At 43.5% G+C, this 14,614-nt stretch overlaps 2 protein-coding genes across 3 annotated transcripts; one reads left to right on the forward strand and one right to left on the reverse strand.

Moving 5' to 3' along the window:
• Nucleotides 1-2,941: 2,941 nt before the first annotated feature.
• znf646 (zinc finger protein 646) lies at nt 2,942-10,663 on the reverse strand. The gene is made up of 4 exons (XM_026178839.2): nt 10,499-10,663; nt 7,152-9,960; nt 5,847-6,923; nt 2,942-4,085 (listed from the first exon to the last, which is right to left on the reverse strand). Exons 2-4 carry the CDS (start codon nt 9,752-9,754, stop codon nt 3,191-3,193), a joined length of 4,575 nt encoding a protein of 1,524 aa, XP_026034624.2. The 5' UTR covers nt 9,755-9,960; nt 10,499-10,663; the 3' UTR covers nt 2,942-3,190.
• znf668 (zinc finger protein 668) lies at nt 10,625-14,245 on the forward strand. Of its 2 annotated transcripts, XM_080305145.1 has the most exons (3): nt 10,625-10,734; nt 11,047-11,163; nt 11,758-14,245. In XM_080305145.1, exon 3 carries the CDS (start codon nt 11,766-11,768, stop codon nt 13,725-13,727), a length of 1,962 nt encoding a protein of 653 aa, XP_080161271.1. In that variant the 5' UTR covers nt 10,625-10,734; nt 11,047-11,163; nt 11,758-11,765; the 3' UTR covers nt 13,728-14,245. The 2 variants fall into 2 exon arrangements, with proteins under 2 accessions (XP_080161271.1, XP_026034631.1); XM_026178846.2 differs by lacking the exon at nt 11,047-11,163 and having other exon boundaries at nt 10,648-10,734.
• Nucleotides 14,246-14,614: the final 369 nt, after the last annotated feature.

Here is a 14,614-nt window from a genome sequence, read left to right on the forward strand (position 1 = left end):
TCTAGTTCTTCTTGTATATAATGTAAATGCACTGGCTTTTACTTAATGCAATCTTTATAAACTGCTTTTTGTGTAGCAAATGTATTTTCACAATAAAACTGACAATTTCCATCACTGCTGCAAGTGTTTTTCTTTGAATTCAATTCAACTTTATTTATATAGCGCCAAATCACAACAATGGCCGCCTCAAGGAGCTTTATATCTCATGAACCCCTATGAGCAAGCACTTTGGCAACAGTGGGGAGGAAAAACTCCCTTTTAACAGGAAGAAACCTGGCAGAACCAGGCTCAGGGAGGGGCGGCCATCGGAAAAATACTTCAACCTTCAGCAGTGTAAAAACTTGGACAACAAACACATTTTTCCCCAAGTCTTTTAATTTATTTCATCTAAATTTAAATAATTTTCTCATTTTTTTCTAAACTAAGTTCTAACAAAGAAGTAAAAATCTACGCTTTAGAGTGACAAAATAGTTATATAAATATTAATTAAATACTAAGCAGATATATATTTTAACACTGAAATCCAATAAATGAGAACATGTGGTATATGTATTTTTATTACACAATAGCTAATCTAGCAGTTTTCTTCTGTTGAAGAAAATGCAAAAAAACAAAAAACCATTAAATAAATTTACAGAGATCCAATCATCATCTTCGTTCTAATATATACAGCGCACTGAAATTAAACACGAACCACAACAGCAGACTGTGATAGTGATCAATGACAGATCAGTGCGAAAGGTTAAGTGCCAAATGAGGTGAGACCGAGAATGCGGTGCAAAAACAAGTCAGTTTAACTCAAGTGTGCATGTATCGTTTGACATCTTACAGGCTACTGTGGCATACAAAAAATAAAAAAATTAAAAATTAAATCTGACAGTGAGGTCAGTTAAATTATTACGATTGTTACACAATGACTTTAAAAAATGTAACAACATGGCACAAGGCAAGCTGTGATATTAGAATCAGTATACTGAATCCGATCCCGCTCGACTCCATACAATGGTTAAGACAAATGAGACGCACTCGACTCGTGCACTGAAACAATACTTTCAGCATATTGCTTAAAACGTTACGACCCGCACACTAGCTGAGGTGATTCATTAAGCAGCCGACTTGTCGCTTGTCAACACGGCCCTCCTTAGGCTACAAGTGTCGTCTACACATGTGCAAATATAAATCTGAAAACCACAAACTGCAAACAGACGACCGCGATGAGGAGGAAACTGTCTGCACAAACTAAAAGCCCTAAGTCTGATGCTTCATCCGTGCGATTACAGTGTATTCTCTACTGATAAGCTGTATGAGGCATTTAAGTAGCAGTCTGTCAGGAAGGCAGGGCATTCGAGGTATTTCATGCTTTTATGACCAGTGCCAAACAAAAAAGAAAAAAAAAAAAACGTTAGAAAAACAATTCCTGCGTGTCTACTTTTGATAGACGCCTAAAGTGTAAGAAAAAAACAAAACAAAACAACAAAAATAAAACAGGCACATTACACAACTTGACCAAAAATAATAAAAAAAATAAAATAATTGCACATCTTGCAACAATAACAGGTTTATGAACAGTAAATATGAAACCGGTTTTCACTATAAATAAAGCTCTGGTAAGTTTGTATTTTAATAATTGTGCTTAGTAGAAATGAGGCATTATGGCCGTGGACAGACAGGCGAAAAAAAGGAAAAATAAAATATCCCTGCAGCAGAGGGATCCAGTCTCATTCATATAAAGTGGTGGGCAATGTTTCTGGTATGTTTAGGTCTTCTTGTTCCTTTAGAGGTGACGCGTTATACTGCCCCAAGAGGGGTGGGTGGGTGGGTGGGGGGGGTCACTGAATGGTTTGATGAGGATAAAAACGATGGTGTCAGGGCTCTCACTTTAGGGCCTTGAGCAATCATGTTGGTTTCTCCTTTAATTTGTTGCCTGTTTCCATAAGCATGGGTGCAATGCTAGTGTTGACTGTTTTAATGAAAGTGTAACTAGAACTGAGGAGATCCAGGTCCAACGATACATTAAACAAATTTACAATTAAATTAAATTTACCATTAGAAAAAGAAAAAAACATTTAGAGTATAACGCTCAGAGAGAAATGAGGTTTGTTAACATCAAACTGCTACAATCAATGTACGTTTTAGGCACTGGCACTGAAATGTGACTGATGCTTTTCAAAGATGAAAGAAAAACAAAACAAAACACAACCCAAAAACAACTATGCTCAGTTTGAGAACAGATTTTCTAGAATGTATTACACATCAGGTACGTTCCTTTTAAAGGTTAACCCTGAGTGCTAACAATAACACACCATCCTTGGCTCGCTCGGTCCTGCCTATTCTGAAAATTAATGAGTAACCAATCGACTGATGAGAAATCCCTCAAAGGCTACATGAGTTTTAGAAGACAGCTTTTACAACATTCAGAAAGTTTTTCCTAATAAAATATGCGAATAAAAATAAGAATAAATTAATAAATACATCCATTTTAGCATACGATGTCACTCGACGTGAATGTCAATATTGAATATTATTAGCAGTACGACTATTTATTTCGTAATATGGTTTCAGTTAATCACTTTGACCTTTCAACACACCCAGAGGTATTTGACTTAAAATTAACCGGCCTGCCTGATATGAGGAAGGCGAGCAGTCCCTCAACACTGATGGCAGAGCTAACAAAAAGATTCAGAGTTATATACAGTTTGTATATTTAGTTTCCCAGGGAACTCACAGAGGCACTGAACACAATTATACATAGCGAGAGTTATAACAGTACTGTTGTACAAAAATGTGTCATCGGCTTTATGTTCTTACATGAACCTTCTCTGTTCACTTTGGTTGGCTGGTTCATCATTGAGGAATGATGAGTGAATACTAATCTTTTCATCACCTGCCCGGTTTTAAGGGATCCAGTGTATCCATGGGAAACATTCAGGCCTTATTAAAAGCTGACTAACAATCCCTCTGGAGATGTCCCATTGATGTCACCATCTGTTTTTTTTTTTTTTTTTTTTTTGGAGGTAAGACTGGAAGTCAGTGATGAAAAGTGCGTATCTTCAAAGGAGCATCTGTTAGAACCAAGGAGCACTTTCTGAAAAAAAATAAATACTGTTTTACAATTACTGATCGAGGGATAAATAACACAAGCATATGAGGACCATATGTCCTCTTCTTTTATATGCCATTTAGTACTTCTTTAAAGAAAAGACCCCACGTCAAGGTCCATAAATGCATTAGCGTCCATGTTAAATGAGGAGTCGAAGGTCTGGGTGTTCTGGTGCATCTTCTGATGGTGCCGCAGGTTGGACTTGCTGGAAAAGCTCTTGTCGCACAGCAGGCAGGCAAAAGGCTTCTCTTTGGTGTGTATCCTTCGGTGACATATGAGCTGAGTGGACACCCGGAACGCCTTCCCACACTCCAGGCACTGGTAGCGCTTGGGCTCTGTGTGAATCCGTCGGTGGTTCTTCAGGGCCATCAGGTTGGTGAACTCCTTCTGGCACACTGAGCAGAAGAAGGAGCCCGTCTTGTGGCTGTTCTTGTGGTTGAGGAGGGAGCCGGCGTGACGGTAAGTACGCCCACAGTGCTCGCAGACGTGGCTCTTCTCCTCTGTCGCAGAAGTGTTGTTGTTCTTCTCTGAATTAGGAATGCTTCCTGGAATATGGGACAAAGGTGGTGGAACTTCACTGTGCATCCCTCCCATTCCCATGGACTGACTGACTCCTGAGTCCCAGCAGAGGTTGTTATCTATAGCGTCATCCTGGTCTTGTTGGTAGTGGTCCTGAGCCACGTGGTGCATGTTATGGTGCTCCTGATAGCTGGCTGCGTCGGGAAAGCTCTGCTGGCACAAGCTGCAGACCACAACCTGGTCCTTTGAGTGCACCTCCATGTGGCTCTGTAGGTGGGTGACCAGACAGAAGGTCTTGCCACACTCGGGGCAGCATTGACGCCTCATCTGGGAATGTATCTGCAGAGTGACGGGATCGGGAAATGTTTGGAGACACAAGGTGCAGTGGTGGAGGCTTTCGGAGTGTGTCTTTTTATGATTGAGAAGGGAGCCCGCATGGCGATAGGAGCGCCCACACAAGTCACACCTGTGGCAAGAAATAAATAAAATTAACAAACAACAACAGGACACTGCAACTCAAAATATGTTAACCAACAGTGAATGATTTATAAAACTATTTGTGACATTACAGTTAATGTTCGGTACATTGCAGAATCAAACTAGAATTACTGTCTCATAACCTCATACCCTTATTAACCAGACAAGTTATAGCCGAAGCCCACAGGCAGCAGTTTTTGTATTTTTCACACAAATCCTATGAAGCAAAGTGTTGCAAAAAAGCTCTCAGTGCTCAGCTTTTCCCCCCCTCTCCCACTGGTCTCACCGTACTTTCAGTCCAAAACTTGTCGAACATCACATAAATCAACTTTAACCTTGATGCACACTCAATCATCCAGGTAAGGAAATCCCCAAAAGTTGATTCTGTTCATTTGGACGTAGCATTTTCAGTGTGAGAAATCTTTAGTCAGTCATCAAAGTGGCTTCTTCAGTCTCAGCTGACTGCAGGTTTCCCCAACCTTTTTAAACAAGACATTTGCATAATGACTGAAATCACCCCCACAGATACAGCGGCCAGGGAAGCAGAAGAACATCATATCAAGAAGGCCCTGAGTAAATGTGGTAAGCCACCTAAAGTATTCTCCAAGGCGATCCAGGAGAGATCAGCTGCTGCCTAAACAAACACCCTTAGTGATCCCTTATGTGTCAGGAGTATCTGAACAGCTTAGATGCATTTTCTCAAAACACCGCGTCTCTGTGGCTTTTAAACCCCAAAACGCGCTGCGCCAAAAACTGGTCCATCTCAAGGATCGGGTCCCCCTGACACACACAGAATAATGTAGTGCATGCTGTTAAGTGTCAGGAGGGTTGCTGTGATCCATTCCTCATCAGGGAAACCAAACAACCTCTGACCTTGGATGGCACATCACAGAAGAGCTAACTCATCAGGCAAGCACTCTGCCATCTATTAACACCTATAGGCCAGTAGCCACTCTTTCAATGATGGGGATGTACACATCCTGGACAGGGAGGAACTCTGGTTTGAGCGAGGAGTCAAGGAGGCCATTTATGTGAAAAAGGAAAGACCATCTCTAAATCAAGGAGGCATAAGGGTACATCTTTCACCATTTCGCAACGCTGTGATTGCAGCCATTCCCCAACTCTGTGAATGATACTCACAGCCATAGGTCAAAGAGTGTTTGAGAGGAGTGTTGTGACAATAAGGTCACTGATGCTTTCAAAAAACAAACAAACAAACAAACAAACCAAAAAAAAGAGATTGTCCATTGACCTTTTGGATATGAACATTTATCATTTTAAACATTTTTGTATATTTCTGATCATAATTATTGAAAGAATTCTCTAGTTGTAGCTAAACAAGGTCACAATGACATCTGACCTCCAAATTATTACCACTTCATCCTCACATTCAAACTCAAATGATATCAGGTTAACAAGAATGGGATAGAAGGTTTTACAATTAAATTTATGCACAACTTTAAAACAAAATGCTTTAAACCATGGCTGCTGTTAGCACTCATACTTAAAAATGAAGCTGTCAGTACTCTCTAGCAAAATTTGTTGCAGTGATATTGTTTCTTATGCAAACACAAGTTGCTTAATATGCATGAAAAAAATCCCAGCTTTGTCTGCGTCAGTTTAGCAGGGGATAACGTATCAGTCTGGCCAAAGTCAGGCTTTATCAAAATGACACACACACACAAAAAAATAATCAACAAGTGAAAGAATTAGAAAACCACTCCAATAATAATTAATAGAAAAGACTTACATGAAACACTTGTCTCCTCTCTCTGACTGCTGGACTCCAGATCCTGCGTTCTCCTGACCTCTGCGGCAGCGATGCCTCTTCAAGCCAGACCTGCCCTGGAAGCTTTTCCCACATGAAGAGCAGCTAAAGTGATTCACCGCCCGATTGTGGACCCTCTGGTGATTGTGCAGAATGCTGGCGAGACGGAAGGCCTTTCCGCATGTCAGACACACGTATTTCTTCTTTTGCGTGTGGATGCGTGTGTGATTGCGCAAAGCCATGGGGTTAGTGAAGGGCTTAGAACAGAAGTTGCAACAGTAGTGCCCCGTCTTGTGGGTATTTTTGTGATTCAACAGTGAGCCTGCATGGCGATAGCTGCGATTACATATGTTGCACCTGAAAGGTCGCTCCTCTTTATTTGGAAACGTATTTAAATCTGCTTCCCTGCTACCCGAAGGTTGATCACAGGTGTGGGCTGCCAGCTGGTCTGCAGAGAAAAAGGCCTGTTTACATTCCTTACACTTAAAGGCTTTAGATTTTAGACCCCTTCTGACTCCAGACCTATCTTTTCTGAGGTCTCCACAGACATGAGCTAAAAGCTGCTTCCTTCCTCTAAAGCCCTTTCCACAGTTTTGGCAAGAGTGCCTTTTATATGCAAAGTGGGTGCGTAAGTGGTTCTTCATTGCTAGCTGGTTGGTGTAAGTGTTGTTGCAAACTGCGCAGGAATATTGACCCGTTTTATGAGAGTTTCTATGGTTAACCAAACTTCCTGCATGGCGATACGTGCGACCACACTGGTCACAGGCAAAAGGTCGTCGGTCACCTGCATCCTCCGATTTCACTGACATCTCCGACTTTGTCTGCGTTTCTCTTTCTTCAGTTGGCTCCTTGCAGCGCAGAGCAGAATTACAATCCTGATTGGCATCTGAAGCTAAGGGCTGCATTCCTCCATCTGACCTGGTCCCATTCATCTGCATAAGGGCCTGGATCTGGCTATTGAGTTCCTGGATTTTGGCTTGGTTCTCTTTGTGCCTTCTCAGGTGATTCAGTAGCTGCTTCTGAATTTTGAAAGCTTTCCCACACTCGTGACACGTATGCCTAAGGAAGGAGACAAGGGTTATAGTTAATTCTATGTTTGAAAAACTGGGCACAATCTCCACAACAAGTAAAGCCACAATGACAGAACACTTTGACTCCGTGACAGACAAAAACACAAATCCGACCCTATAAGCAAAGCTTTGTTTTTAATCCCTTCTTTCCAACAAGCACAGATCATCTATAAAATTAATTAATAGTATTAATAGTGTGCATTCATGCCAAACTAACCTCTTAATATCAAAATGGGATCTCTGATGATTTTTAAGGGCCAGCAGGTTGTAGAAGCGTTTCTGGCAGACGAGACATCTGAAGACACCCGTTTTGTGTGACTTTTTGTGGTTGAGGAGGGAGCCAGCGTGCCTGTATGACCGGCCACACTGATCACACTTGTATTGACGTTTCTCAGTATTGACCATGTCTTTGTCAGCACCCGTGTCTTGGTGCTGGGCAACCTTGTTTACTTTCACTTCCTCCTTGCTGTCCACTAACTCCTGTTTCCTCTCAGCTGTGCAGTTGTGGTTCTCAAGATGATGGTAGCTGGTGCAAAAGATGCCACAGCTTCCACAGATGATGTTTTGCGCTTCCTCCTTGCTTTCAGAAACATCATTATTAATGTGGAAAGGTTTAACATTATCTACCTGGTCCTGATTGTGCACAAGCTGATGAGCAATCAAGTCTTGCTGATTGGCAAAACTTTCCCCACATGTACTACAGATCATCATTTCTCCTAACTCCCCATCTTTCAAATCTTCATGAGAGGATGTGGAAGAAGGACCTGAGCTTGTAGGAGTGCCGTGGGATTGTGTGTGCCCTCGGAGATGGCTCCTGAGAGCCCTCATGGTTGTGTAGCTGTTGCCACATATGGAGCACTGATAAAGGTCACCATCATCTTCCTCATCTGTGTTAACCTCTTCTTGGCCACTGTTCAGCCGTTCACTTCCAACATTTTCTTGGAAATTTTGTTCAAAGTGACTTTGGTTGTGGCTAGCATTCAGACCCTGGAACTCAACATTAATTCCTGGATTTCCAACTTCACAATGGCCATTACTGACCTGGAAGTTTAAACTGTTGTGATAGTCACCATTAGTAGTGTTATGTTGCTGATTCAGCAATGGGCAGCTGTGAGACTTAATCCCTGCAATATCTGCAAATGTCTCACCACAGTCTGCACACATGTGCCTCTGCATCAGGTGTTCATTGTGAGGTAGATGCACAGTCATATCCTGGGAGAAGTCCTGATTAAACTGCTCGTGGTACAGTGCTCCATTCCTGCCATCAATTCCATTCTCCTGATCCATACAAAGCACAGGATGAGCACTGTTCTCTTCTTCATCCTGGGAGGAGAAGCAGCCCTGCTGGTTATCCAAAGTCAGAGGCTCTGAGGAGAGCCAGTCTCCCTCAGCACTGAGATTAAGAGAAGACGGCTGAGCTTTGTGGAGGCGAAGATGACTTTTGAGGGCTGCCAGGTGAGGGTAATTCTTCCTGCAGATGGAACACTGGTAAATCCCAACCTGATGTGACCTTTTGTGGTTGATGAGGCTCCCAGAGTGCCGGTAGCTTTTACCGCAGATCTGACACTTGAAGGGACGCTCATCAGAATCTACAGTTGAAGTCTCTTCAATTTCAGGTGCATTGCAATTATTTTGTGTGGGCATCAGGGTAGGACTGAGAGTGTTTGTGTCCATGATTGGGGGATCTCCCTGAGTGCTATTGGACGATGGGGTTTGATTACTGGAGCAGTCAGAGTACATGTGAGCGTTACTTCTAATCTTCTCTTGTGTATCAAAGTCTCCATGACTATCCATTGATGACACCGGAGGAATATTGTTTATAGGAGAAGCATAAAAGTTGGACTCGGGTGAAGCAATACTGTTTTCATATGATACACTGTGGCTCTCTGACAATGGATCTTGAAGACCAAATGACAGAGATGAAGAGTTATGCATTTGGATGTGTTCCTGGAACTCCTCATTGTTTGGGAAAAGTACCTGACATAAATGACAAAAGTTTACTGGAGCATCTTGGCTCTGAGGTGAAAACTGGTCAAGAAGTGTGCCTGCGTATGACCCACCTGTCGAAGTGAGGTCAGTCCCGCCTCTCGCCTTGTGTGTTCGCTGATGGCTGTAAAGGGCAGCCATGTTACTGAACAGTTTGAAACATACTGTGCACTCAAATGTTCCCACTTGGTGAGTCTTTTTATGGTTGGTCAGGCTTCGATGGTGTATGTATGACTTGTCACATAAATCACACCTGAATGGTCGATTTACTGCATCCTCTGAGGTCTCCGATTGCACATTATAAACAATCTCAGCCTTGTCCTCAGATGGGCCATTTACTGTGGAAATCCCAACGCTGGCCAAGTGCTCACTAAGATGATGTGGGTGATCGTTTTCAAGTTCATGTCTGTTTTTATATGAGGAATATTCCGTGTCCACCTTCCGATATGACTGCTCTTTTGCTTGTCTGGCAAAATGAACCCTCTGATGTGTAGCCAGCTGCGTTGCCAGGCGAAAAGCTTTTCCACATTCCGCACAGGAATACTTTTTAAGGGAAGTGTGGCTCCGGAGATGACTCTTCAGGGCCGAGGCATTAGAGTTTTCTTTTCCACATATATTACACTGAAAAGAACCTACTTCGTGAGTCTTTTTGTGGTTAGTTAGGCTACCAGCATGCCTATAACCACGTCCACATTCATCACATTTAAACTTGCGTTCTTCATCTCGCTCCTGATGGCACTCCATATGTTCGACTAGACTGGGCATACTGGGACACACCATACCACACTGTTTGCAAGGAAAACCTGTTGTCCTGCCATGGTCTTGCAAAGCCATCACAAGATATGGACTGAATTAAGTGTGCCAGACACAAAATAGGGCGGAAATGCATTAGATGCCTTTCTTATCCATATAAAAAGAAGGCAGTTCTTTATAATATGATGCAAGGACTCTCTATGGGATATAGCCACAGAAATACGTCAAAAACAGGTCCCATCAGATCACTGAAGTGAGTTGAATTTGAAGAATCCAGACAAATGGAGCTGTGGAGAACAGAAACAGTATTAGTTTTATAAAGCACGTCAAATTAGACACTTTAGGACGCCGCAGATAACTCATTACTATTAAACTCATACAAATGAAAAGTACAAACTTTTAGATAACTATATTACAGAGTTAATGTGTTACCACCAGTAGTCAACATGCATGAGGGAAGACGTAATAGCGGAGTGTAAACAGTCTGACAGGTTTTGCTATACCTCTGCACCAACAGGCTAACTGAACTAGCTATGTCAATACACCAGGAAAACAACGCCTGTCAATGCAAATGTACTGACACTGTAAATCCGCATCACTCTCCACATCGTGATCAAAAGCGGAGCGGATTATGCACGCTGTCGTTGAGTTTTTAGGAAGAGGAAGAAACTTAAATATGAATGGTTTCAAAATGCAGTGAGCTAACATTAGCGGAGTATGAGCTAGCATCATCTTGGCTAGCTAAACAAACATTGCACCTACTGCAGCAGAAAGCGTTTTTAAACGCGAAACTCCAAAGACCAGCGACTGCACGGAGTTTAATACCTGCGGGAGTAGTTATTCCAAGCGAGCCCCAAAGACCTATATTCACTCGCTTTTTTAAAAAAAAAAAATCACTTTTGTGTAAAGGGCAGCCCCCCTTTTTCCAATTGTCTTTTTTCTTCCATCCCCATTTCCACATTGCGCTTGTTGCTAGGAAACAGGAAATGTGCAACAGAGAAATAATTCCCTCTCAAAAGTAACTCTACTAGCTCAAGATGCAGCAGCTAATCGATAAACCGGTAAAAAAAAATAATTATATATATATATATAATACGTTGTTTTTAAGCAAATAAAAAGCAGGAGGTGAATGTTCATTTTTAGTTCATTCTCAAAATATCTTACATAATCCGCCCCAAAACATACTGGTTAGCTAAAATAGCTAGATTTGCATTTAAGTTGAGCAGTTGGGCAAGCATCTTTCCATTTTAACACACAATTGTCGAACTTTATTGGGACTGTAGTATCTTACTAGAGGGCTTATTGTACATTTATGATGTGTGTTATAAAATAAAATTTTATAATTAAACGTATTACACGCTTGGCTTTCCAAGAGCTGTCGTCATCATGGTCCTAGAGCCGTCCGCTCTCGCACAGCCAGTCAACGGCAGCCACCGTGTCTCACAGTAAACGAAGCCCTTTACCGAACGGCGATTAATGCCCTGATTCCGGTAAGATCGACTTTTGTTTTTCTAATACACGCAAGCAACTAACTTAGCTAAATACATGCTGTACATGTACAGTAATGATGATGATGGCACTGTGGAATGAATCGGTACAGCCGGTCCTAAAGCCAGCCATTTTGAGTTAGTGAAAATATCTAGCAAGCTAAAGCTAGCGGAGGGGTATACGTACATAACACGCCCGGGCTGCTCGTAGTACCATCACCCTAAGCTGCGATCTCTGGTGTTTTTCTCTGGTCGTGCACATGCCACTTGTTCATCTTCATGCACTATGATCTCTGACATTACCTCGCCAACTTCCTTTGGCATTAAAGCGGCTAGCTTATTGTCCCTGAGGTCCTAATGCCAGCCATTTTGTTATTAACTGCACACCCACATATTTCTTTTATTATCTGACTGATTATTTCTTATCCCTCAAAACCCACTTTCATTAAAGTTGTACTCTTCAAATCCATAAAAGTCATAGGACTTAACACCCTCATGTCTGTGGAAGAATTTTTATCCCAAGCTGCCAATGGTGTGTTTTTATTTTTTACATTGTTATTAAACGGTACATTTTTTTGCCATCATCTTTTTTTGTAGATGTAAAGATGGCCTCTGCTCAGCCTGCAAGTCCACCTCTTGCTGCGGAGTACACCCCTCCTGTGCAGGATGAAGAGGGCCAAGAGGAAGAGGTGGAGAGGGATCAGCCTGCAAAAAAACGTGGCAGAGGCAGGCCTCCGAAAGCCAAACCCCTTTTCAAATGCACTGCGTGCACAGAGGCCTTTAAGAGTCTGTCAGCTCTGCAGAGCCACAAGCAGTCGGCACATGTGAAGGAACGGCAGCAGCACCCATGTCCCGAGTGTGCCAAAACATTCTCGAGCAAGGCTCAGCTCTCAAAGCACGAGCGCACTCACTCAGCCCAGCGCCCCTTCCAGTGTCCCAGCTGTCACAAAGCTTACAAGACGCCCACAGAGCTGCGTAACCACAGCCGCTCTCACACTGGGGAGAAACCTTTTGTATGCACAGAATGTGGCAAGGCCTTCATGCAGGCGATATGCCTCAGGATCCATATGACACAGCACAGTGGAGAGCGCCCGTACTCCTGCCGTCAGTGCTCTAAGAGCTACCCAACCCTGTCCAAACTGAAGGTGCACATGCGCTCTCACACGGGAGAGAAGCCATACTTGTGTGCCGAGTGTGGGAAGAGCTTTGCTGACCCCTCAGTGTTCCGAAAGCACAGAAGGAACCACCAGGGCCATCGACCGTATGCTTGTGACGAATGCGGCAAAACATACACTGAGCTGAAGGACCTCAAAAACCACGAGCGTTCCCACACTGGGGAAAAACCCTACCTGTGTTCGGACTGCGGCAAGGCCTTCTCCCGCTCCTCCTCCCTGGCCTGCCATCAGCGCATCCACTCGCAGAATAAACCCTATAAGTGCGAGCAATGCACTAAAGGCTTCACCCAGCTTTCTTCCTATCAGTCCCATCTCCGCACTCACTCTGGTGAGAAGCCGTTCCTCTGCCCACAGTGCGGCAAGATGTTTTCAGACCCCTCCAGCTTCCGTCGGCACCAGCGAGCCCACATGGGATTCAAGCCCTACCCCTGCGATAAATGCTCCAAGAGGTTCCGGCAGCCGGCCGACCTGGCCGTACACGAGCGCGTTCACTCTGGAGAGCGCCCGTACAAATGCCAGAGCTGCGACAAGGCCTTCGTAGCTTCCTGGGATCTGCGGCGCCACATGCTCGTCCACACAGGTCTGAAGCCATTTATGTGCACAGAGTGCGACAAGTCATTTGCTGAGCGCTCCAGCCTCAACAAGCACCGGCGTGTGCACTCTGGAGAGAGGCCTTTCAAATGCGAGGAGTGTTTGAAGTCATTTGTGGTGTCCTCAAGCCTGCGCAAACACGAAAGAACTCACCTCGCTGAGCAGTCTGAGCAACAGCAGCAGCAGCAGGAGACAGAGGCTGGGTCACCCTCAGGCTTCACTGCCCACACAACTCTCCCTCAGTTCTCTTGTACTCACTGTGATGCTACATTTGGTACCTGGGAAGAAGTTCAGACCCATGAAAACCTTCACCCCATTGACTCTACCCAGTCCGTTGCCAAAATCGTGTCGCTGGGCTCGCACATCTGTAAAACCTGCCACGAGGAGTTTGCACAGCTTGCAGACTTGCAGGAGCACGAAAAGCAGCATCCCAAGCCGAGGCCGCACGTCTGCGACAGCTGCGGCAAGGGTTTCCTCAACAAATCGGGACTGCGCAAGCACCAGAAGATCCACTCCAACAGCAAACCCCACAGCTGTCCCCACTGCGGCAAAGCCTTCCTGTTCGCCGCGTACCTTCGCAAGCACTTACGGACTCACGCGGACGCCGCACCGGTTGCCACGCAGCTCGCCGACATAAACATCATTCACACAGACCCCCTGCCTTCTCCTCCAACCCCCAGTGAGGTTTCTCCCTCGTCAGTCGAGCCCGGCACCATGTCACTGACTGTCCCGACCGTGACTGTCCCCGTCACCGCTTTCCAGTCTCTTCGAGAGTACTTAGTCAAAGAAGAGGGGATTTAAGCTTCTCTGTCATTTTAATTCCACACATATTTACCCCGTGGCCTTAAAGCTGTTTTTTAGATGGGTCTGACTTTTCAAAATAACTTCCTTAAGAAACATCAAAAACGCATTATCCTTATGTAAACGGTCGACATTTGGTCTTTGTTTTGTATTGCTGCAGTATTTTTAAAAACAGTTATGTGTATTATATGTTAATGTATTAAAATATACAGTATACTGTACTATAAGTACCTTACTATAAAATTGTCGTATCTGTTGTAATCTCGTCATAAAAATCCACCATAAAGAAAACAAACGAAACCAACAATTAAATCCTTGGCTTTATGGCCGACATGTTTTTATAAAACATTTTTAAATGTTTTTTTGAATCTCTTTTGTCTGAACAATTTGTAACTGCTTCACTGTGTCGCTAAAACAACTTGTCAAGCTGCAAAAGGTCGCTGGCATTCAGAAATGCCAAGAGGAATCACATTTTTATGCCAATAAAAACGTGTGTGCAACAATCAGTAATAATCGGAGATTCACTGTGTTGTGGTCCTGTTTTTGGGGGGGGGGGGGGGTTGTGAGTCCGTGTAGTGTTTCTGTTACTGTTGAGGATGAAGATGTACAGAAAAAACTGAGACCGTGTCAGCAGATCGTTTGGTGAGAAACTAACACATATATTGATGAGCGTGACGTTTCTTGAACCCATAAAAGATTGAAGGCAAAGCCACAGTGATTGTGTTCTATTAGTGCGCTGTGACCCTGCAAGGTAATATCTCTTGTCTGCTTTACTTGACTCCTATTATACACTAAGATGCTCAGACACAAACAGAGCTGTATGCATTTGCTGTGACATTTGTAAATGTGTATAAAATTAGTGTTTTAAAAAAAAAAAAAATGTTTGA

Source organism: Astatotilapia calliptera, chromosome 8 (assembly GCF_964374335.1).
Source record: "Astatotilapia calliptera chromosome 8, fAstCal68.1, whole genome shotgun sequence".
Classification (NCBI taxonomy): Eukaryota; Metazoa; Chordata; class Actinopteri; order Cichliformes; family Cichlidae; genus Astatotilapia; species Astatotilapia calliptera.